The sequence below is a fragment of the Pelmatolapia mariae genome, linkage group LG17 (assembly GCF_036321145.2).
Source record: "Pelmatolapia mariae isolate MD_Pm_ZW linkage group LG17, Pm_UMD_F_2, whole genome shotgun sequence".
NCBI lineage: Eukaryota > Metazoa > Chordata > Actinopteri > Cichliformes > Cichlidae > Pelmatolapia > Pelmatolapia mariae.
In genome coordinates, this window is record NC_086242.1 from 32,050,895 (window position 1) to 32,075,678 (window position 24,784).

The 24,784-nt window shown below is 39.9% G+C and overlaps 1 protein-coding gene across 8 annotated transcripts in view; it reads right to left on the bottom strand.

The window, feature by feature from the left end:
- Window positions 1–24,784, bottom strand: part of LOC134646996 (discs large homolog 1-like protein) — a 113,336-nt gene that overhangs the window by 80,051 nt on the left and 8,501 nt on the right. For 3 of the 8 annotated variants that reach the window (XM_063501095.1, XM_063501083.1, XM_063501084.1), the window contains exon 5: window positions 1,999–2,343. The exons of 1 other annotated variant lie outside the window; for it this stretch is intronic. In XM_063501095.1, coding sequence (XP_063357165.1) covers window positions 1,999–2,343 — 345 coding nt within the window. Of the gene's footprint in view, window positions 1–1,998; window positions 2,344–10,815; window positions 11,008–20,919; window positions 21,430–24,784 lie in introns of those variants that run through there. 4 more of the 8 variants (XM_063501089.1, XM_063501087.1, XM_063501088.1 and 1 more) reach the window with 4 other exon arrangements.

Genomic DNA, 24,784 nt, shown 5'->3' on the forward strand with positions numbered 1-24,784 from the left:
CAATATAGAGCAGAAGAAAAAAAAATCATATACATTATGGATATGCATAGAGTGTGGCCAACGAATGTGTGTGTGTTAGAGAATACACAACAGTGTGCTCTCAGAGCTGTGCGAGTACAGAGACGCGAGCACTAATATGTGGACAGATACAGTCCAATCAACCAAAATAAAAAGATTACCAGGCTACGCTGTGCGATTAGGAGTGTGTGTGAGAGCGATAGAGCGTCAGAAAGGAAAGAAAGACAAAGCGGGGGGAGGCAGACAGACGCAGAGTGAGTGCAGAACAGAGATAGTAATGGGCCTCATTACTAAAAAATGGGACAAGCATTCGACTGAATCCCCTGCATGCACAGTTCTGCAAAAGTATTCTCCTGGTACAAAGAAAGGCTCTGTGCATGGAAGCAAATTTAGGCCAGTATCCGTGACTTCTAAGTACTTTCGAAAGAGGCCCATCTAATTCTGAAGTCATAGAAAAAGTTCCCCTTTCTGCTGTCTGCGTCACCTTGACCAGAACCACAAAAAGTCATCAGCTCCAAACATAGAAGGTAGAGTAATGAGGCCCCATTGCAGAATAAAATCTCAATATGTTTTGCGGATTATCACCCTATCAACAATAGGACTGTAATATGTGTGATGGCTGCTAATTAAACAGGTATTTCTGCTGTAAATATTTGGGTTAGGTTAGTTTGAAAACTTCAAGCTTTCCAACAATGCATTCCTATAGACAGGGGTGCACATAAGTGGTCCGCAGGTACGCATGCGCTGTCAAAACAAAAGACGCGCACCAGATAAGAAGTTGCAACACACGTTTGCGTACATAGGATTTTCTGGAGGGGGACAGCTGGCTTCAAACAAATGCCAGCTCACCTCCTGCAACCACTTTTCCGAGAATACGCGCTTCTTTTGCGGTCCGGACTCCTTCTGACATTTCGTTGTAGGTGGAGGAACACCAAAGTAATTGCTTAAAGGAGCTTGCTTCTTCGACATCTTTAAGAGTTCTAAACAAATGTCTGTCCTCCTCCAGACAATCTTATGTGCGCAAACGCGCGTTGCAACCTCTTATCTGGTGCGCGTCTTTTATTTTGACAGCGCATGCGCACCTGCGGACCACTTATGTGCACCATCTTGACTGTTTTCTGCTGTTTTAAAACAAAATCCGCTTTTAGCAGCTGATGAATAACACATCTTTTTCATATTCCGGCAACTCAAAGCATTTGGAAAATATTGTGGTCTTGGTTAAATACTGAAAAGACCAACCAGGGCTGGAGGGATGAATATGTTTATTTTACTAACGTGAGCCACAACCGCATTCACTCCCTAGCCCTTCTCAAAATGGTTTTGTGGCCTAAAACTAACAACACACAGTGATCAGAATGTGAACCACACCCTGGAACTCTGGAATCAATTTTAACATGTTGCTTAATGGAAAAAAACAAAAAACAATCCAACAAAACACTGCTGTGTATATACATAATAATAGGAATTATACCAAATTATACCAAATTATTAAGGGAGACCCATGATGCTCACTTCCGCCTACTTTACTAGAGTAGCTTTGTATGATTCACAGGGACAATAGTCCTGATTTATACAACACTGAACCTTGGTGGAACCCCTCAGTTCATCTGCTGTCTGAAAAAAGCTCTTTTAGCTCCCTTCTTTAATGACCTTTAAGTCAACTTTCTCCTGATTGGCTGTCTCTCTTAAACTGGTTTGAACATCAGGTTCAACATGTGTCTGAAGTGACCCTTTGGTACAGAGTCAAGAGCGCATAAAAACTATGAAAAGAGCAGCATTCATGCTCATGTATCATTTTGCCTGTATAAATACAGAAAAGCATTATAGATACTGCAAACACGACCAAATCCTGAGCTGTCATATGAGGCATTAGCAACTGACTCATGCATGAATATATACAGTGTTAGCTTCAGGTATGACACTATGTTTGTCTGTGTTGTAGAGCCAAAGTCACAGAGACAGGCGGCCAGGGTTAGTTACCTGAGCAGGCGTGATGTGTGTATGAGTGACATATCCATGAACGTGTTGAATCTGAGATAGCTGACGCTCCGCCACCTGAACCAGCTCCGCTCCCCGGAGGTCATTGTGGCGACCGAGAGAGCCGTCCCTCCCCAGTGACCGTTCCCTTTCTCTCTCCATGGTTCCAGCACTCCCTCCATCTCTCCTCCAGGTTCCTCCCTCCCTACCCAGGGTCCCTCCATCCCTCCCCAGGGTACTTCCTTCCCTCAGCTCTCTGGCTACTCCCATTTGGTGATGCTGGCAGGGGTGATGGTGGAGTTTTGGGGCACCTGGTGATGCCCCTTCCTCTTCTTGACACCGATACTTCTACAGTCAGAATGGAGGGAAGAAAATGCGAGGAGGGAGGAAACCAGAGGGAAATTTGAAGGAAAAGCAAGTAAGGGCAAGGAAAAGACCCCCAGAGACACAGGAGCAACAGGGCAGAAATGGTTGGAAAGATGGAATATAGTAAGATGGGATAAAAGGAGGAGAAAAAAAGAAAAAGAGGAAGAAATAGATTAAGTTTGAAGACAAGTTCAGAAGCAGAAAAGCTTCAGTAAAGCTGGAAAAGAAGAAAGCATTAGTGCAAATCCGCAACCAGAATAAAAGAGCATAGCAGAGCACGAGTGTGCGTGCACACATGCATGTGTAATGAGATGTTTTTGTAGTACAGTTTGTGTGTGTAAGCACATGGCCCAGTCCAGGTGTACACTCAGCATGGGAGTAATTGTTTCCTGAGCTTTCCATATCATACATATGTGAATGTGAGCACACACACACACACACACATATAGAGGAGAGAACAGACGTTTTCTGGCAAAATAAGATGCAAAACTGAATAAGGACAGTGAGTAGTAGACTGACTGCCTCAGGGAATAACTGTTTCTTTCTATCCTTGTCATCGCTCTATACCTTCATCACGCCTCTATGCCTTCCACATCTATGACTCTCACTGCACAAAGTCTTATGAGTTTCTCTCCTTGGTCTGATTCCACATTCCCACACACTCTCACTGGCTTCCTTTTAATCTTTTTTTATTTGATGATGTTTCTGCCTAACTGGACAGAGTAAAGCAGAGGGAGTTGGTGAAGCATGTGGGGGAGGGATGCCGGATCCTTTGCTAGTTTTTGAATCTATGACGGTTTGTATATACGGTGTAAAAACTGAGCCAGCTGAGCAGCAAGAAAAGGGACACGCTGTGTACACTGATTAGGTGGCTCTGGGTAAAATCCTTTATTCCTCATTAATTTTGCTGTTAAAATCTAAATCAACCGCAAAAAGAAGATACTGATAAAGAGGCACAAATGGGTTTTAAAGCTCCAAGACAAATGGAACTTGAATCCTCTGATCATATCAACGCCATGATAACAGAGTAATTTCAGCTAATATAGCAAGTCAAGTCAAAAACAAATAATCTAAATAGAATCTAGTTCTACATAATATATTATGTGGAACTAGAACTGGACTCGCAGCTTGAGCCAAACCCTGGTGTTAAATTGAAGTCAGAATGCATTGCATACAGTGTGAAAAGCTCCTTTAAGAGGTTTGTTGCTCTCCCAGGGTAGACTACTTGGCAGCTAACTGCATGCAGACTCAGTGTACTGCTCCTATAGCAAGACATATACCAGTTGAGAAGTTTACTAATGATGTGTCTAAAGGAAAGAATGGGCACATTTAATATATCAGAGAAAAAAAGCTCCACAGGGGCAGGAAAGACTCTTGTTTGACTCTTATTTTCTCTCTACTTCTGACTGACATGCTTTTGGTCTTAGCCGTCAGCACATTTCTGTTCACTTTCACCAACCATTCACGCTGCAGTCTTTCAAGACTCATACACAATACTTTAAAAAGTGTTAATTTTTAACTCCACATATTTATTCTGGCCCTCAAATATTTCTGATGTACTGCACTTCTGTGTTGGCTTTATTTTTCAAACCAGGAAGTTACATACATCTTTTACACTTTTTGCTGAAACCTATGCTTTTGGCAGCTGACATATGCTGACCATATTATTTCTATTTTTGTCCAAGTTTAATATGTATATCACTGCTGTGATAGTGGGGAGGTAGAGAGCGTACAGCCCGATCCGGCGGGGAGGTGTGGGATGCCAGATCGGGCGCCCCCCTTCCAGCTCTCCTCTCTGTTCTCTCCTATCTTGTCACTTTTTTCTTACTTCTCTCTATCACCTTTTCTGTGCCTGTGAAGAAGTGAGGCTCCATAAATATTAAAGAGTTAAGTATTACTTCTCAGTTGCAGTGAATTGATAGAAGACAATAAATTGCAGAAAACTAAACAGAAGAAAGTAGAAGAGAAATAACAATTTAACATAAACCAGTGACACACTCCAGGGCCTGATCAACCCTGGCAGGGCTTCCTTGAATGAGGGTGTCTAGTGATAATGGTCGAAACACCCAATGAATTCAAGGTCTACTACTGACGATGTGTCTCAGTTTTTAATAAGATAATCTAGATCAGATCTCTAATCTCTAAACATAACCAAAGAAAGTTAAAAATGGCAGATCAGCTTGGGATAAAGGACTGAAATACCCTGTGAAGTTGAGGCACACAACGATGTGTCCCGTTGTTGAAGTTTCTGGGCTGCCTTTCCTCACAACAGCCAACCCTCAAGACTGTCTCCATTTGAAGCAACACATTATCAGGGATCGTAGCATCAAGTCCTTTTACTGAATCAGAACTAAAGCTATACATCTCACAGAAAATAAGGAAGATTGTGAGAGTTCCTGTTAAGGCTCTGTCAGAATTTAGGAGCTAGGTACCACAAATGTGAAATAGAGCTAAATCTTCACCTCTGTTCTTGAATTTTGGGACTGAACATTCGCCCGAAATATCATAATTAAGTTGAGTTATGGTTCTTTGGGTTTGTATTATTTATGATTAAGTCAGTCTGAGAAGACCGAAAATTGCTGTTTTCTTGTGTTTATGTGTTTGTCCTTGGAATAAACCGTCTTCAAAAAAACGTCTTAACCACCTTCAAAAACCCAAAGAGATCCAGATGCCTTTGTTTTCAAGCTCTCAAGACTTCAATGACATAGATGACAAAGAACCTACACAGAGACAGAGAGTTGTCTTTATCTTGTTTTGTCTCACTGTCTTGATTGTCGTCACTGGTTTCTTGTTTTCTTGTTACCCAGCTGTTTCCACTCTCTGTGTTAGCTCTCAGTGGTCATTGTATAAATAGCTGTGCCTTTTCATTTGTCCCTCTTTACTGTGTACCTGCTTGTCTGTGTCCCGTATGTTTTCCAGATCTTTGTTATGTTGTTTTCTGAGCCCTGTTTGCATTTGCTTTTAACTCTGTCTCACCATGTCTTGCATTGAGGTCTTAACGTACTGAAAGGCAAAAAGGTGAGTGGGACATTTTATCTACTAATATATAAGAATACAATAAGCTAGGCTGCTAAGCTTGGCTGCTAGACAGCAAAGAGAAAGAACTAAGAGTTTCCTTAGACTTAAACTTCTTGTCAAAGTTTTGGTGATGAATATATGGCACCCAGAATAATAACCATACAGTTTGAGGGAGATAGGTTAGAAACGGCTTTAGGTTGGGCATTTGGATAATGCTCTATGTCAATACAATGTCTTAGTAAACTACAGGAACAAGTGTGACTGTGTTATTTATTGTAGAGCTCCCACTGTGACTCTACAGTAACTACACAGCCTACAGTGCTAATTAAACTTCTTTCCCAAGAGAGTATTTTAGACAGTTTGTGCAGATTTGAGCACACTGTTAAAAAAAACTGTTACTATGAATTATTCAGTATCAAATCTGATATACTCCTAATTCAACAGACTAAACATTAGTTCATTCAAGAAATGTAACCAATACATTAACACACCGATTATAACAACTATTTGCTGACAAGGGCTCACCAGAGCATCAGAGCACTAAAGCACTATCACTACATTTGACCCTGCAGCTGACTGTCATCTTGGTCAGCAACAAGATGCCAAATCTTTTCTGGATATTGTGTTCAGAGGCCGCGAGTGGGTGGCTGCTTTTCACAGGAGAGCACAGAACAGTATCAGCTAATTTCTGAGAATTCAAATGGACAAGGCTGTGTGTATGTGTGCGCCCTGTCTTGTACACCCCCCCTTACATACTTTAACCTCATTTACACCGGGATAAGGACTAAACACCGTTGTGATCTGACTTGATCTCAAGACTTTCAGCATATTTCTTTTCCTCTCCAGCGCTTGCTAAGATCTTCCTGCTAATTAGTCAGAAATGCCTCAGAATGCTCCTGAAAGCAGCGTCTGAACAGCCAGGCGCTAAGACCACGAAGAGGCTCTGGCTCACACTGTTGTCACAACACTGCCTCTACTGCCCTCTGCACTCGCGCACACACATACTCAGCCATAATCCTATATTCTGTGTTTTTATTTTTCGCATTGCACAGGAACACCTCTGAATGAATGGATGCATGAATGAACAGAGACACCAAATAGGTCTCTTTTCACATCAGTGTGTGGGTTTCTGGCTGCTTGGCTATTAGGAGCTGAGCATTCCTAATCAGGACTAGGACTGTGCCTGCAGAAAGCCCGCTGACCACACACACATACACACACAGAAGCAGAAAGACAGGCGTGCACACTGAGACTGTCATGTGTTAGTGTGTCAGCCAGTCTTGCATAGCCAGAAAAACGTGACTAGATAGGGAGCAGATTCAGCATCCTAGTACATGTTTATGTGTTAGTTTGTGTGTGTTTGAGTGTGAGTGTGTGCGCGTGTACGTGCGCAGAGTAAAGCCAGGCATTAGTCACGCTTGGTGAGATATGAAAGAGCAGGGGATCCTCTGCCGTAAGGAACTTCTCGCACACACACACACGTGCCTTCATCCTTCTCTCTTTTCTCCCACATCTCGCTCTCTCTCTCTAATAGTTCACTGGAATCAAGCATAAAGCAATTACTTCCAGAGAAAAGGTGATGACCAGACGGATTTATCAACAAAGGCAGCAAGAGAACAAATGGTTAAACAAAATGTTACTCGATCAATAAATCAATGGATACATTTGTCAAAGAAATTGCTTTTTCTCAGCTTATACAACAATTATGACAGCTTACAAATGATTTTCTATCCGCGCACTATTGATATATTTTCAATAGCCTCTGATAAAAATGGCATTAAGAGGAGAACTGAATAAAAACACATGTGATGAAAATAAGCATGCAGCTGAGAAGGTAAAGTAACATTAGCTGCTGTTTAGTCAATAATGTCTGTTAAATCTAAAATATGTGATCTAAGAATTAAAATATGTTTACAGAAGATTTCCCTCGCATGACTTCACAGTGACTGAATTGTCTCCAGCAAAAACACAGGCCTTAAAAGAAAGAGAGGAACACATTCATCTATTTTGAATGTGTTCAAATGTCTGACCTAGTTAAGGTGACTTTGATTTATCTTCTCAGGCACTTAAACAACATCCAAAATGGACACATTGCTTGCAAGGTAAAAGCGGCGACAGTTCATGTATTTAAAATATACTCTCCCGTGCTTTTAGCTAGCTTTAGATGTTAGCTTGAGATGGCCAGTCACTGGTCACATGCAACTATAAGGTATTTTGAGATGCTTTTTGATTCAAAGGTAGGAAGTGGTGCAGATGGAAGCAGAAGCGCTGTAAGTGGGCCAGGCTGCTGACTAAGCTAAAGGCTAGCCCAAGCAGATCAGCTGTTCCCCTGCTTTTTTCAGCCAACTTTTGGTCAGGGCAAAAAAAAGTTAGACTTTCTCACGCTGGGAGTGAGTATACAAAACATTAGACACTGTCCTGCTTTCACCAAAACCTGACCTAGTAAGTTGACAGAGAGTACAGATCAGGAAAGGGTGGACTCTATACTTGTGCACCAATTGCTCTGTAATTATTCAGTGGCAAAAGAATATATTACAGTGGCATGATCATCAGTTGACCACTATGCTTTCTATTGTAGCAGTTCCTTAATCTTTGGCTGACTGGCTAGTTTTTATGATGCCACGTCAAGCTAATATAACTTCTAAGACTGATTTCTGCTCTACTGTGTACACTATGGCTGTTTGGTGCAGGAATTACGTATCTTTCATCGCTGTTCGAGGCTTTTAGTAGGTTAGGAAAGTGAATGGTACATTCAAAAGCCCATCTGAAGCTCATGTAATATTCAGTTATCTGTTGTTGTGTTCAAACTTAGAGCCCAACAAAATTTGTACATGTAACCTGTAACTAGTGGCCAAAAAAGCTGCTATTTGCGATGCTACTGTTTGTTATAGCATTATAGACCATCAGCTAATATTAGCTATTTGCCAATTTATTTGAATCTGTATTAATAAATTAAAATTAAAACGTAAAGGAGAGTTCTGAGAAACACCCTGCAAACATGTTTTTTTGTGTTGACCACCCTCTGGTGTTGGTAAGACATGTTTGGAATGTCAAACAGAACAAGCAGCTGATCAGACGAAGGTCAGGCAAAGCGTAAACAAGCAAATGAATAATTACACTTGACAAATATTAGGGAAATCTCTTTATGTTTCAATATTTTGAAAGAAATATATGTTTTGGAATATAATAATAAAAATCTTATTTTAAATTTTACCAAATCACCAAATATTGCAAGAGTGCAATTCTCTCTGTAGCGTTTATGACATATGCAAATACTGTGCACGTATACATATTTGGAAGACTGCACCTGAAAGATGGAAGCTTTACTACAACAACACAGTTTTTCTAAAATCTCAGAAACATCATACTAACCGTGCAACTTTCTTCTTCTCCTCAGGATACACTCAGTTTTCACCCTCTCCAGATTTACTCCCAGAGGACAAAACTACAGCTCTTATTGCACCCACACTCGTGTTGACTCGGGCTCCTTCTCTAAAGCTCCAGTCTAACAGTTGTCTCCTGGCCTCCCTCTATCTAGCAGGCTGTCATACTGAGGTGATCTAATAGGACAGAAGTGAAGTCCATACACTTTATTATGGCCTAACTGCTGAACTGTACAAAAGCAAGCCAAGCATGCACACACACAAATACTTTCAAAGACCAATGCTCCTACTGCATCTTCTTAAATCGCAGTAGCGTACATCTCTTTGTAAAATAAACTGCCTCAAAGTTTTTCACATTCAAATAACACCAAGACTAAAACTATCATGACTGATAATTTTCTTCCCCTGTGTCTCAAACCCCTTTCTCAAGATCAGGTCTACTTTTCACTGTGCTATTTAGGCAAGTGTACAGACCCATTTATGAAGCCATTTTTGGGTTTGCTGCGTGTTTAATGACTATTCAAAGATGCAGCACAGTGTACTAACACTTCCTCCACATCAAAGCACTGCTCCTGAAGCGCTTGGGTGGAGCTTTAATATTTCATATGTTGATTTTCCACTCAACTGTTTCAGAGTACTTGGTAAGACTATGATTGCCAATTTTAGCCCAAGCTTATTCGTTTAGCACAGGTTAGTGTTATGTAACTAACAACAAAGTATAATGGTGACAAATGTATTCATTTAATAATGGATTAGAAATGAACTCTGAAGCCTTTCACATTCAAAAAGAAATGAACTAAAACATCGTAGCAATAGCTAGAATACAGCTCTACTGACAAACAAAAGAAGGGACACATAACATTGTCTAAGTATTTTCAGCCTTGCAGGTGTGTGAGGCTGTCCCAGCATGCACCATGGAAAATACAGGATATTCCCTCGCAGTGCAAGAGGGTTATTATATGCTTAAGATGTGTTAAGAAAATCTCTAGGTATAACACTTTAAAATATGATGTCAACATTCATGTTCCTGGTATATGTTGAAAAGTCAACCGATAGGGTTGCATACTATATATTTGGTAAGCTTTATAAGTAAGAAAACTAAAGAATCAACTTGGCAAAAGCAGCAAGAAATTGCAGAAGTGTAATATCCTGATGTGTAGGAGTGTATCACTTAGGCCATCGACTGATGTGGGCTGGCACTGAGATCAGCTGATCTGTTGGATTTGCGGCTTAGCTTGACTTTGTGACCTGCCTGAAGTAACACTTTACTTACTGGATGTTTTCTTAACTGGGAATCTTTAATAGAACTATAATGTGTAAGCTGAGAGGCCTCACCAGCAAATAGGACAAAGACTTTTTTAATGATTGCTCTTGACAACTCAGTTTCAGCTTTGAATATATTCAGAAGTAACCGTAAATTGATATATTATGAGGTCAGCATGCTACTTGGGCAAATAATTAAAGATCAATCACAAAAGACCAGTCAGATAGTGAAAACAATCATAAGTTGTAGGCCAAAACCAACTATTAAGTTCTCATTCTCAATGATAATTAAAGTAACAGACCATCATACCAAAGATATCAAAATTACGTCTGCATTTAGATATGATAGTCTAAAATGAGGCCCTGCGTACTATGCGTGATCTCTAAATGAACTGAAAAGGCATGTATTAGCGCTCACATTTGCAGTATCAGGAATTAAGAGGAAGATGTTGGTAATAAGCTGCCTGTAGACCTTGTAATACCAAATCAGACAGAAAACAAACCTGCCTCTCTCTTCCTCTCTCTTGCTCTCTCTCTAGCTCTTTAACACAGACACACACACAGCCGGAGCTCTCTCGCTTTCTGTCTTGCTCTCTTTCCGGCTTCTAACTCTTACCTTGGTTTACCTTGCCTACAAGCCCATTAATAAACTTACTCATTACCTCTGCCCTTCTCTCTCAGCACATTTTGCCTAAGTCAGTGTCTCTCTCCCACAGCCCATAACTTCACCTGTGTGTCCCTCTAACTTTGCCATACTCACAAACACAAACATGCATAGCTCTCTACCTACCTTGCATCCAAACATCAGAGATATGGTGTTGTTGGTGCATGCTACTTTGCAGTGGCACAACATGTGGCTAATGTTAGCTAGCTGGTCCCAGACTTGGGGGGCATCCTAGCCTTCATACACACATTTCACACTCACACACCTCCACGCACTCACACAGACACATGCACACATGCACACGCATGTGTTCTATCTACCGCGCTCCATCCTGTCCCACAATCCCCCACTCTGCTGCCCTCCCACCCCCTGCCCACCCCCCACCGCCTGACTACGGTCCTCAGCTGTGGCAGGCCAGCGTCCTCTCCCTCACGCTCTTCATCGCTCCCATCATCTTCATCAGTGTAATCCTCATAGCTGGTCAGGATGCAGGGAGCACCATGGTCACTGTCTGCCCGTGTGTCAGCAAATGTATGTATGTATGTGAGTGTGTCAGAATATGTTAGCACGTGTGTGTGTGTATGTGTGTCTGTGAGTGTGTTTTCAGTATGTTGTTATTGTCAGCATGTGTGGGTCAGTCTGTCTGTGTGTGTGCATGAATGAATGTGTGAGTGCATCTGTGAGTGTGTAAGTATGGATGTGGTCTCTCTTGTCCTCCTCTGCAGCAGCAGTCCCAATCCTCTATCTCCTCTCTCTCTATCAGTGTGAGCAGTGTGAGTGTTTGCCTCTCTCGTTCTATCACTACCCTTCTCTCTCTCTCTCGCTTTCTCTCTCCTGCTTGCTTTCTTTCGATGTCCCTCTCTCTCCCTCTGCTTGCCTTGTTCACTTTCCCTCGGTTTGCTCCACTGCCTCTCTTGGCCCGCCTTTCAACAGCGAGATCAATGAGCGAAAAGGAAAAGAAAGAAAGAGAAAAAAAAGAAAGAGCAGAGACCTGCTTGCAAAGGTAAACGGAGAATTAAAAATGTGTCTTCTCTCTCCCTGCATTTCTTTTACTCTTTGCGCCTCTCTCACTTTCTACCTGCTGCAGTAATGCTCTGATTTGTACATCCATACAGTCCTATACGCACAGAGTGAGGAAGAGTAAGGAAATGATATAGTATTATAATGGCTAGTGAAAACTGAGCTGATAAAATACTGCACAATAAGGGACAGGGAAACATAAAGAGTAAATAAGTGAGGCAGAGACAATGTTATTACATCATCCAGAGTCACAATCCATGATACATACACGCAAAGAAATACCACTGGAATAACTCGTTCATTTGACATTTGAGCACAGCGCTGTTGTGCTGGTGGCACTGAGCCATTTGAAACCATAGGTGACAGTGTGATCACGGATCAGAGGAAACACGGTGTAAAAAAGTCATCAGATTTCCCAAAACACTAAAAACAGCTGAAAAAATCTGAATATAAAAAACGAACCTGCCTCTTGCTCACAAAGCAGAGCGCAGGAGCAGGCAAGGTGAAAATTTAGGTCTGACACACAATGAATTATAAGAATCAAATTATATCACAAGAATCACAAAAATTATATTAAAGTTCTTATATCTAAGTGTTTTATTCTGAAAATAAGTTGGTCTTAACATCATCTTGTTTTGTGGTTTCCTACCTGCAAGCTACCCAGATCGCAGGTAGGGCTTTGGCTGTATCACACTGCCCACACTAATAATGCTACACATTTTTACATGATTAAAAAAAAGTGTAATCTGATGAAAGTCCAGACATGTCTGAGAGCGAGAGCAGAGTTACAGCCTCCAATGACAATTTAGCTCCTAAAAATGTTCCTGCTAAAGGTGGAAACAACAACCTTGAGGCAAAAACCCACTGGGCCTGTAAAGGTGGGGTTTAAACCACTGGTTAAAAAGCTTGTCCCAATATACAACATCCCAGATGGAAAATATTTTTCAGTTTCATTTTTATTATTTTTTCATTTTATTATGTTACAGTATTGTGCAGGGTCCTGAAGAGTTACAAGGTTATGTTACTTTAGTTATTGTTGAATTAAAGTGATCACATGACTTCAAGCGAATTCTACTGTTTTGGTCAGCTGACCACCAAAAAGTGCAACTTTCAAACTAGTTAAAATGCTTCAGTTCACTCTGTTGATTCAATCAGACAATGAACAGCACGTAGTAGTAGTGCTGTTCATATGTGTGTGCTGCTCTAGGATGAAAGGTGAAAAACATATCTGTGCATGTCATAGCAGGTTTTAATACAGTGAAATATAGATATTTTTTTTTAGCTCATAGCATCAATTATTTAATCTTCTACTAACTGCAACAATTGCAAGTGCACATTCATCATTTATGAGCTGTTGTTGCAGTCCATTTTTTGATGACGTCATTCTGCATTGCAACAGCTGAGCAATTTTTACATCTGGACAATCCTGCGGGTTTTTATAAAAAACCTGTTGGATGGTATTGCTGGTACATCTCCACAATGACAAAGAGGGCTACTGTTATTGTTGGTGTAAACATGAGCAGGTTCCTTGCAAACACACTGTTAGTATGTAGTGGAAACTGAGATCCTTGCAAAACTATCTTACGAATAGAAGTCTTAACTCGAATGAATGAACAAATACGTCTAATGAACCTATTAAAGTTCTGATTGATTCTGTGACAAAAACAAAGCTACTATCAGCTGCTCCCTTATTTACAAAGAGGCACCACAGCAGGTCGCTCTGCATGAGTGATGTGGCATATTTTTACACCGTGCACAACCCCAAAGGGATATGTGTGTCCTTTAGGGAAATATGTAAACCACTACCTATTACTATGTGTTTACTATACATGTTAGGGTAAAGAACTCCATTAAAACTAAATATTCATTTAATAATACTATTTATTAAATAAATATTAAAAAATATTTAAGTCAGAACCGCTATAGTTAAAAGTAGTTATTTCTACCTAAAGTGCTATGTATTTGGTGTTTGTATTTGGCTCCATTCAGGGAACTCCCTGCATTTCCGTGGACATGCATGGAAAGCTGGAGTTAAAGAGAGCAGCAACAAGACCATGGCTGAGCACATAGCAGTTATGACTGACAACTGGTATGAGACTGATTTCTATCTCAAGTTAGATACAGCATGGAAGGAGAAGCTTGGGTCAAGATAAGTTACAAAATGGCTTGCAGAAACCGTAAACAAGCTATCTCCAAAAGTTGATTCTGTTCATCTGGACGTAGCGTTTTGTGGGAGAAATGTTTCGTCACTCATCCAAGTGACTTCTTCAGTCTCAGCTGACTGCAGGTTTCCCCAATCTTATAAACAGTACATTTGCATAATGACTGAAACCAGTCCACTGAAGGAACATCTAAAAGCTCCCACAAAACGCTACGTCCAGATGAACAGAATCAACTTTTGGAGATTTACTTTCCTGGATGATTGAGAATGCATCAAGACGTAAACAAGCTAAACCAACTTGAACCGTGTCCTCGATGCGATTTTTCAATTGGATGCTATGCCATCTGTTATCAGCTAAATAAAACCAGTGAGGTGGGCTCGAACTGAAATCTGCTGAGTTGCCAGGATTTTGGAAGAGCTTTGTGTTCTGCTTCAACTTATGCCGTGCACAGTTTTTGCCAATCCCCCACCCTACGTATGTAAATTTAGCGCTGTAGTGGCCACAGTTTAACCTGTTACTTTCCCAGTAAAGTCAAGGGGAAAACTTCCAGTTGTTTAGGGTTTTTTATTCCAGACCAATAGCAAATATATTCAATTCAGTCATATAAGAGATAAGCAGAATTAACGCTTTGCAGCGCTCAATTTGACCAACTTACTTGAATCAATTTACAACCATGTCTGTGCCGACTCATATAGTATGTAATAAAGAATTTGCAGGAATTTAACAGGTGGGCATCAAAGACAAAGACAGCAAGCACAAAAACATATTATTCACTTCTGCTCCCGTATTGAATAATGGTGAATTTAAAGCAAAACTGACCTCTGACCTCACCTTTTGGATAATAAAGAAATCATCACTTCATCATTTTTTGCAACAAAGCTTCAAAGAAAAGCTTTCGAACTGAGTGTCGGTGTTCTTGAGTTACAGCCAAAATGTTTTGTGGCTGTTATACGTGACCATGAAATTCAAATAAGTTTATCCTTGAGTCCAAGGATAAACTTATTTTTAACAGAAAGACAGTCAATAGATTTAAAGAAATTCCTTCAAGACTTGGGTCACAGTTAAGCACATTTTCTTCTATTAATCAACTAATTGATCCACTAACAGATAAATTAACCACTAATTAATTTAGCTCCACAACAGCGTGTGGCTGTTTTACGTGTTGTAAATGCCGAGTCTGAGAACGGAGCAGGCAAATGGGGGGTAAAGGGCAGAGAAAGTCAAACAAGTCAAAGCGTACTCCTTAATCAAGCTCTTGATGCTGATGGCTGAGCCATCTGGACCATCACACATGCAGACATGCAGACCTAAACACACACAGTAGTCTCTCTGTGGTTGCCTTTGCCTTCTCACCTCCACTTGCAAACAAACAACACAGCATGAGAGAGAAAACAGAGAAGGCGAAACAATGTGCACGAACAGAGGGGCTGAAGTGAACAAACGGTGACTCTGAGGTCACTGGGGCTAATTTTATAATACGGAATAGAGGAGAAGCAAAGGGAAAAATAAACTGATACCATCTACGGTCATTTTATAGGCTTATTGGCAAACTAATCAAGCCACAGTTTAAGATTACGGCCCGATTATGGCTGTATTTAAAACTGAGTGTTAGTAATGGCAAAATATTTTTAGATGCTATTCCAGCTGTACACAGATAAAGGAAGCACCTGGGTGAGCTAAAAAAGTTTAGAAGTTAATGCAGGTAGACAAGTCCTGTAAATAATGCAATGACACAAGAGGTTATTTTAAGCGTTTCATGGGAGAAACACTGTGTTTTGGATCCACTGTGAGATTTTTAAAAGCTATATTTCCTGGATGTCATTCTGTAAACTATGTGATTATTGACACATTTTAAAACCTCCTAATTTATCCTAGTCTGGGAAAATTTAAAATAAATAATGTAACCCTCTGGTATGCATTTTTTTTGTAGTGAACCAGACTGCTGTTTTTATAGCTGTATATCCTGATTAGACCCCAAATGCCCTTCTTTTCCTTTCCAATATTCACTGTGTTACGGTGATATTTTTTCAGTAGTGTGCAGAGCAGAAAATGTAAATTTCTCATTAACTAGATTTAGAGTGAGTCAGGACTGTGTGACATCACTCGATGAGTGAGAGATTAGCCATATACTACTATTAAATTATTCTGGATTCATACACTAACGTCTTTCACGTCTCTCTTTCAATCCAGAAACCTGAGACTGGATTTCTCCAGAAGTCAGCACAGGCTGAAGTGCCTGTCTTCAAAAAGCCTTGGTTTTTGTGATAAGCTGGCTGCACTGAGACCAGCGATACAGTGAATCCCTCGGTGTTTGGCAAAGAGCAGATGGAGCTCCTGCTGATCTGTGTGCAACCACACACACAGACATGCATACATCTGGGATGACCTAAGGGGTTCTAGATCATATGGCTCACAGAATGTACTGGGAGAGTAAAGCTCACATCGGATCACAGACCAAATTTCCTGAAACACAGAAATAAAATAACAGCAGAACACAAGAAAGAAAGAAAGAAAGAAAGAAAGAAAGAAAGAAAGAAAGAAAGAAAGAAAGAAAGAAAGAAAGAAAGAAAGGGGATGAAGGGAGTGAAGAAAAAGGAAAGAAAGGAATAAATGACAAATGGGAAAAAGCAAGAGAGAGAGAGGATGCTACCTCATGAGCCTAGCAGGCATGCACTACATGTTAACATTAGTAGGTCAGCCAGCACAGAAATAACTACGCTGTGCGGATGTGTGTGTGTGTGTAATAACCTCATACACCCCCTTCCAGCCAATCGCTGTGGATTCTCCATTCTACAAGCCAACCAATTTAAAAAGGCACCATACATCAAGACTTTAAATATGGTCACATGATCACCTTTTACCAGCTGTATATTCAGTTTACACATGAGTGAATTCCCTTTAAAATAGAGCTCATTGTTTCCTCTAAAAGCTGGGTGAGGGCATCAGACTCCTGCTGAAACCTTGTAGCAGTAGCAAAAATAAACATGAGGGAGAAATGAATTATAGGACATCTGCTGTTATCTGCTGAATATTTTATAATAAATAATGCCAAGGGACATGTCAGCTGACTGTGTATTTAAATAGCAAACGTGGATGTTTTAAGTCACTGCAGAGAAACAATGTGAAACCCATCATGTCACTGAATTTGTTAGACAGACAGTGCCACAATGTGGCAAAACATAGGCACTGCAGTACTTGGTTATTGTTCTTTATATATGTGGAAAAAACAAGCAAATATCTGACATGAAAAATGTTCTTCCTTCTTCTTCTCAGGCATCGCCACAGTCGATCATCTGCCTGAATTTCACCCTATCTCTAGCATCCTCTTCTGTCATCACTCAGCATGTTCTCCTTTACTACATCCTTTACGTGAATCTTCTCTGTGATCTTTTCTCTTGTCTGCTTCCATATTCAGCATGCTTGGTCCAATTGAGGACACAGCACAAGGCTCAAAAGATGAGGACACTGTTGAAGAATTTGGGATTGTGGAAATGTTTTAGCTATTTAGTCATTTTATTTCTTTGGAACTGACCAAAGCATTTGGTTTTCCAGTTTGTTTGTGTTCTCCTGTAACACCTGAAAATTTTTCCTCGTAACAATTAAGATTTTAGTTTATTATTTATGCCCCTGTTATTTATTTAAAATGATGTTATATTCAAGTTCTGCCCAGCCACTTCTTTCCCATTCGTCAGGAATCCTCTCACTCTCCCAGGCTGTGGAAGACTCAGTCTGGTTAAATAAAAAGTCCACTGCCCTCTCTCCTTGATATCTCCATAGCACCACAGATAGGTCATCCGGGGCAATCGCCTTTACACTCTTCATCCTCCATCATAGCTGCCCTCATTTCCTCCTAACTAATCCTTTGGACTTCCTAATTCACTAGCTGTTCTCCATCCTTCCTCTCGCTCTCATTTTCTACATTCATGAGCTCCTCAAAGTACTCCCTCCACTTTCCAAGCACACTTCCTTCACTCATTAGTTCATTTCCACCTCTATCCTTAATCACCCTAACCTGCTCTTTCCAGCTTGGACTCTCTTCCTTCAACTTCACATAAAATGTAACTATAAGCCTTTGCCTTTGTCACCTCTCTCTTGCCCTGTCCTCCCAGTATTCCTGTCTACCTCCCAGAGTATCTCACTTTTCCTTTGCCAACCTCTTCGTTTGAACCACCAAGTCTTCGTGTCTTTTTCCTTTAACCAGAGGTTATACCAAATATCTTCTAGCCAGCTTCAATCACCACGTTAGCTGTACTATCCAAGAGATCTCTCCCTTACCGATCAACTGTTCCCTGAACATTTTTCAACTTCCACTATTTAATCCTTGCCTCTAAGTTCATTGGCTACCATCCAATGCCGCCTCCCCTGACACAGACTTGCAGTCTCATATCGCTTTTAGATTGGAGCAGATTCCTTCACTCTTATGCATCAATGAACTTTCCTCCCACTTCCTGAAATATGTGTTCACCACAGCCATTTCTGTCCTTTTCACAAAATCCACTAGCATCCTTTACACCATACCTACGCAACTCCATCTCACCCCTGTTCCCTTCACCTACATGTCCACTGAAGTCTGCTTCAATCACCACTCTCTCTGCACAAAGCAGGAACTACATTAAAGGAAATAATTCATTTAAACAAAAGGCCAGGTTTCCTTGATTGTGACTGTCTGAAGCAGCATTCAAATAATTCTGATTATCAGAGGTTTCTTTAATTAAATCAACTTGGAGTTATCGTCCACCAGCTTCTAGCAGAACACTTGGCATAAAACAAAGTGAAAATATCAGAAATCCAAACATTGTTCTAAACAATGTCAAATCAAGATGAGACTGAAGGGCAGTGCATGGGACTTCAGAACGTTTTTGATTATTGAATCATTAATATGCAAAAACAACCAGGAACAGCAAAAAGAGAGGATCAATACACTGAACTTTGTTCACTGACGCACAAAAAAAGTTGCTTCAGAGTTTGTTTGTCTAAAGAAGGAGAGGTCTCTAAACAATTCCTTAAAAGTTACCTGCTTAGAGTTGGATAAGGTCAGATTACACTACCTTGTAAAAGTATCTACAAAGAGTCCCAGACACTGCAGATTAGTAGTTGATCTTAAGGCACTACTTTTTAGTTATTCGCGACAAATTTCAGTGCACAAGGACATCAATATAGAGCTACACATGGACCCGTAGATTTAAAATAGTAAGAGAAGAACGTCTGAGTGATTAAAATCACAAAGGTTCAAACCATCAATTGCAGAGGTAACAGGGTTATTTCAGTTTGGAGGTGTTTAGCCTTCTTTGGAATTAGACAAGTGACCTGAATCCAAAAAAAGGTTAACACTGCAGCAGGATAATGAGCCAAAAACACACCCCGAAGCTTTACAAGAAATAGCCGAAGACCAGCGAAAACCAGTGAGCGCTGACTGTCACAGATTTTCCTCCACAGTTCCCAGTCACAGACCGGCAAAGCCAAACATTCCTAATATCACAACACTGACAGATTATGCTGGAATAAAAATGTACAGAACATAACTTTAAGATATAAAATACTCTGAAATTCATGCAAATTATTTAAATAATCAGCTATTAATTGTAATATTAAAACAATTATACGTTTAACCAATGCATTATTAGATATCACTGGCTGACTGAAGGTACTAAGAAAGAAAAAAAAGTAATCTATCATATAAATAAACATACTATACACACATGAACAACCGTCTTGATCTAGATGTTACTTGATTATTTAATTAATTTAACTGGAGTAGGCTATTGCAAAAATCAGGGATGTAAACTTGTCAAAGTTTGTCTGTCTTTAAGACACTCAACTGTAATTTTTAAATGTTATTTCTTCTGCACCCTTTGCATTTATAGTATTTACATTCACCTAAATCTTTTTCACTCAATACATGAAGAGTGGCTCTGGTCTACTCTCTCAACTGAACTTTCTATGTGTGTGTGTGTGTGTGTTGCAATTTTTCTACAAGTGTGTATGTGTGTGATTAGTAATTTGCTTGATGGGATTAGCTGATCTGGTCCTGTTCAAGTGTCACACAATTAATGTTAACTTGCTAACCTTCACTGGGACAACAGACCACTGAAACATGTCTCACGATATTCCATTACATCCGGCATAAATGTTCACTTGAAGTAGTGGATGAACTGTTTGAATTTGGATGCCAAAAAACTGGCTTCACTGCAGAATTCAAGTGTTCCTACAAAACAACTTTCTTATAACATGAAACAAAGTATCTCTAACATATAAATGAACACTGTGCTCATGTTTCAGCATCGTCAAGGAAGCTTCACACCCATGAATAGCTTCTGTTCAAGAAATTTTGGATGGATTTGGGTTGGCAAATATTTCCAGTTAGCTAGCACTGGATCACTTTCATTGACTACACTGCAGCATTCGATCCACTGTGGCCAATACTGATGCGTATAAGTATATAGAGTGTTCCTAAGTACTTTAGAAGAATTTAGTTTAGTGGTTAGCATTCAGGATTTAGCATTAGAATGCAGCTAACTAATGTTAAAGCTGTAACCTCTGGCCCTGTACTAATTCTTCTTAATTACTGAGCTCCTCTTGGTTTTCAGCCAGTTCCTGTACCTCCTAGTACCTCTGATATACTTCTGTGGAACTAATTCCAAGATAGTTTTTAAGCCTTACATACATAGGTGTGTTAACCTACACTTTACCTAAGATATGGTTAAAAATGAGCTAAATACTGTGAAAAACTAGGCTGCAATAATAAAAATAGTCCTACTATATTGCATTCTTGTGTTAAAATGCATTTGCAGAATAAACAGAGGACATTTAATTATAGGTAAACATGTAATTCCACACCTGAGTTTAATGTCATATAAGCCCTAAAGCGTACCTAAATTGTGCATGCAATAACACACAACACATACAGAGGTAATGAACAGCTGGTTATTTATTACTAAAGTAAGTTACACCTTATTTGCCTCTGCTACTCAACTACAGTACAAATCTGTTTCTTCTATGTGAACTGCAAAGTCATAAAGTGTAATTGAAATAATATAATATACATTACATTGATTGAAACCGCAGAGTGGCAGTGCTCCATTTTCACAATTAGCCCACGTGGTGGCCCAGTAGTATCGGCTGTTCTACAGGCAGGCCAGTCCAGAGACATAGTCCAATTCTCTACAGGTGTGGGCCATACAAGACGACATTTAACCAAACTGTAACAGCGGTCCTGAGTCGCTATATTAGTTCTACTGCAGATGCATGTCACTGGACTCAACTGTCCTACAGCTGCTTACAAAGTTCTCTCTCGCTCGTCTCTCCTCACATGGCTTCTCTGCTGATTACTCCGTCTGATGTTTGAGCCCTCCTCACAGTTACATCACGATGCCAGCTGGACAGCTGTTCAGATGGTAGGACTACAGAAAGGATTTATCATGGCCTTTTCCTGGCAATTGCAAGTAAAGTACCCCTGAAAAACTAGGCATGCAATGACTGCATGAAGTGTTCATGCAGCCATGGACTGTCTTTTCTGCTTTCCAAGGTCTTTGTGTAGCTCTCTCTGACATTTTTTTCTCTCTATCCTCCTCTTTGTCCATCCTAAAATAGTTCCACCTCTTTAAAGTCTATTAGCAGCCTAAGGTAAGCCTCTTAGGAGAGACTCTTGCTCTCTTGGTGCACAGAAGGCACTCAGTCAGACCAAACAACAATCAGTCACTAATAAAACCAGAGTGGGATTTAAGACTGGATATATCAGAGAGGAAAAGAGGATTGGGCAAGCTAGAGAGGAGAGTATTGATACAAAGTTAAATACCCAGACTGCGTGACTTTGAAGACTAGGCAAAGATAACCCAAATAATATAAAATGCAGTTTTTCATTTAATTTGTTAAAGAGAAAAAATGTATCTGGCCCAATATGCAAAAGTAATTATACCCTAAACCTAAGAAGTGGTTTTGTCACACTTGGCAGCAAGAATTGCAATCAAGCGTTCACGATGACTGCCAATGAGCTTTTCACATCGCTGTGGCCCTTCTTTGCAGAATGGTTTTAATTCAGCCAAACCTAAAAGACAGGTTTGGAAAACTTTTCACTTTATAAATAATACAAGAATTTAAAAACAGTTGGATTGTTAAGAAATTGGGAAGGGGGGATTTTCATATATATATATATATATATATATATATATATATATATATAAATGTGTGTGTGTGTGTGTGTGTGTGTGTGTGTGTGTGTGTGTGTGTTAATCAAACAGGAGGTGAGAGGATGTACTGAAATATTTCCAGCTATAATCTATCAGTCTAAGCTCAGGAAACACCCTTGGTTTCCATTATCTTAATGAGATAAACAAGATTAGGGTGATAAATGTGAGATTGAATCCCTGCAGTCTGTCTGTATATTTGCCAAATCACTGCAGACTTATTTGTGTGCGAGAGTGTGCCTACTGCTACTTCCTATTATTCTCCAGATTCCTTTGTGATGAATGATCTTGGAATCAGGCTGTATTTGGAAGTTTTTGGTAGAACTGACAGTTCTGCTAAAATTAATCATAAACCCTTGGATTTGATTCTGTGCATACCTAAATGACAGAAGATCACGCTCCTAAGAGTTAATTTCATATAAATAAGCTCAGGATCTGGCAGACACATAGTATTTCTAGCTAAGGTGGCAGGACGACAGAGTAGTCAGCATGTTTACCTTTTACATAGACAGTAAGGTTCAAACCACCAAACGCCCAGACCACAATATATTAGGTGTAACTGTCATGCCCACATCCCTCTACACGCCCATAATGAAGACTATTTTCATAAGCCAGAAGCCATCTGACAACACTTATGATCAAAATTATTTTCACTCTGTTCAAGATGTTGTTTTTAGTTTAAGAAGCTCTAGGACAAGCTGTGAGACTGGCAGGGAGACATTGATTTGAAACTTTATTGTAGGTTTTATGAAGGTTTTTACTTTTTTGTGGGGTGTCTATTACTTTGAAATTACTGAGGGGAAAGAACATCTTCTGTAATTAATACAGTTCATCTTCAGCTACATGTATGCCCAATTTTTGTGCTGAAAACACAAAAATAAGACACAGGAGAGACAGCTAAGTAGTTGGAGTAATGTTTGGAGTCTTAAAAAAAGTGAGCAAAATCAGCAGAAAGTTGAGGACATAATTACACTGTACTGACAGGATCTCTCTCACGCATTCATTACTAATTAATTCTACTGGTACATTTCCATGCTACAGTAGTGTTTCGCCTGTCCGTACTATTGGCAGACTGATATACTTAAACTGTCTGAGAAAATAAAAAAATACGGGTGGAGGGTCTAAAATTGGTCATTTTTATCCCACTGCTCTGAAGTTGCAAGGCATCCATGGATATAAATGAAACACTTTAGTTGACTAATTAAAAACAATATAATACTTGTATAACATGTTATATGTGTAAAAATGCTAAAAAAATTAACCATTTGTTAGGTAATTGCCATGGAACATGATAACATTATAATATCAGATACAGATAAGACCCTTCAAGGGTCTAAGATGTCCCAGTATGCCAAGTTTGTTCACTAAACTAAAGAAATGAACAAACAGAGAGTTGGTGTTTTATATATTTACATTAGCTCCTTCGCTGTGTCTCAAATTGTGCACCTTCACTCGCGACTTTGGGTGCATAAAGGCAAGTACCACAGTACCCCTATGGTGTATTCATAAAGGTCAAAAATTGAGTTTTAATAGCTCAGTTGTTACCATCTTAGCTACATAGTGGCAAAAGAAGAAGCTAGCTGCTAGCTGGAAGAAGCATATCTATTTTAGACAAGTTATATGTGTTCTGATATGGCTTAGTTTTTATATCTTTTTTCAAATGTATGTGTTATGTATAAGAATTTGGTATTATATACAGAGGTTCAAGAATCAAATGTCCCCAAAAAACAGCAGGTAGCACAATAACTGCAGTCAAACCCTGCATCATTTCAGGCAAATGTACAACTCATAGTGTTGGATTTGAGACAGTGTTCTGTCAAAATCCTACAAAATACATGTTAATATTGCCTCTGTCAGTGCGCCCCAGGGCAGCTGTGGCTACAATGTAGCTTGCCATCACCAGTGTGTGAATGTGTGTGTGAATGGGTGAATGACTGAATGTAGTGTAAAGCGCTTTGGGGTCCATAGAGACTAAGTAAAGCGCTATACAAATACAGGCCATTTACCATTTAAATATGCTGTGTAGGTGTCATTGTCCTGAGTCTTCTGACTCAGTGTTTATGTTTTTTTGATTATTTATATTCTTTGATTCGTGGTTTTGGTTCTCTTTATTGTTTTCTGCTTGTATTATTTTATTAGTTCCTAGGATTTAGATTTCTGTTACTTTGCATTCCTCGTCTAGTCACTCTTGTCTCCTTGTTCCCTCTGTCTCCCCACTCAGTCGTGTTTCTATGTCTCAGTGCGGTGTCTAGTCTGCTTCCTTGTGATTCTCCAACACGTTCTCACTCCCAAAGCATAACATTTTACGCTAGGTGGCAAATCGTCGATATATAAACATGAGAACCGTTTGGAATGAATCTAGACATGTGCGTTTGTTTTACTTAAATCGCTTTGGAAAACAATATCTAACGTCATTAAAGTGCTGGTTAAGGTTAGGGATAAGGTTAGGATTAGGGCTGGAATACATGGCTGGAACATGTATTACCACGAGAGCGTCATTCTACTGGATTTCATCCATAACCCGGCGCGTAGCATAGGAGCGCGGAATGTCACCTTTCGCGTTCCTCAGGAACACCTTGGGACTTGACAAATCGTCCGTATATTACGCCTCAGGAGTGAGAACGGGCTGGATTGTCTCATGTTTCCTGTTTTACCTTGACAGTCCCATGTCCTATGTCAGAGTATCTAGTTTTGCTTCCCCTTGCCTCATTATGCCTTATTACTCCCAGC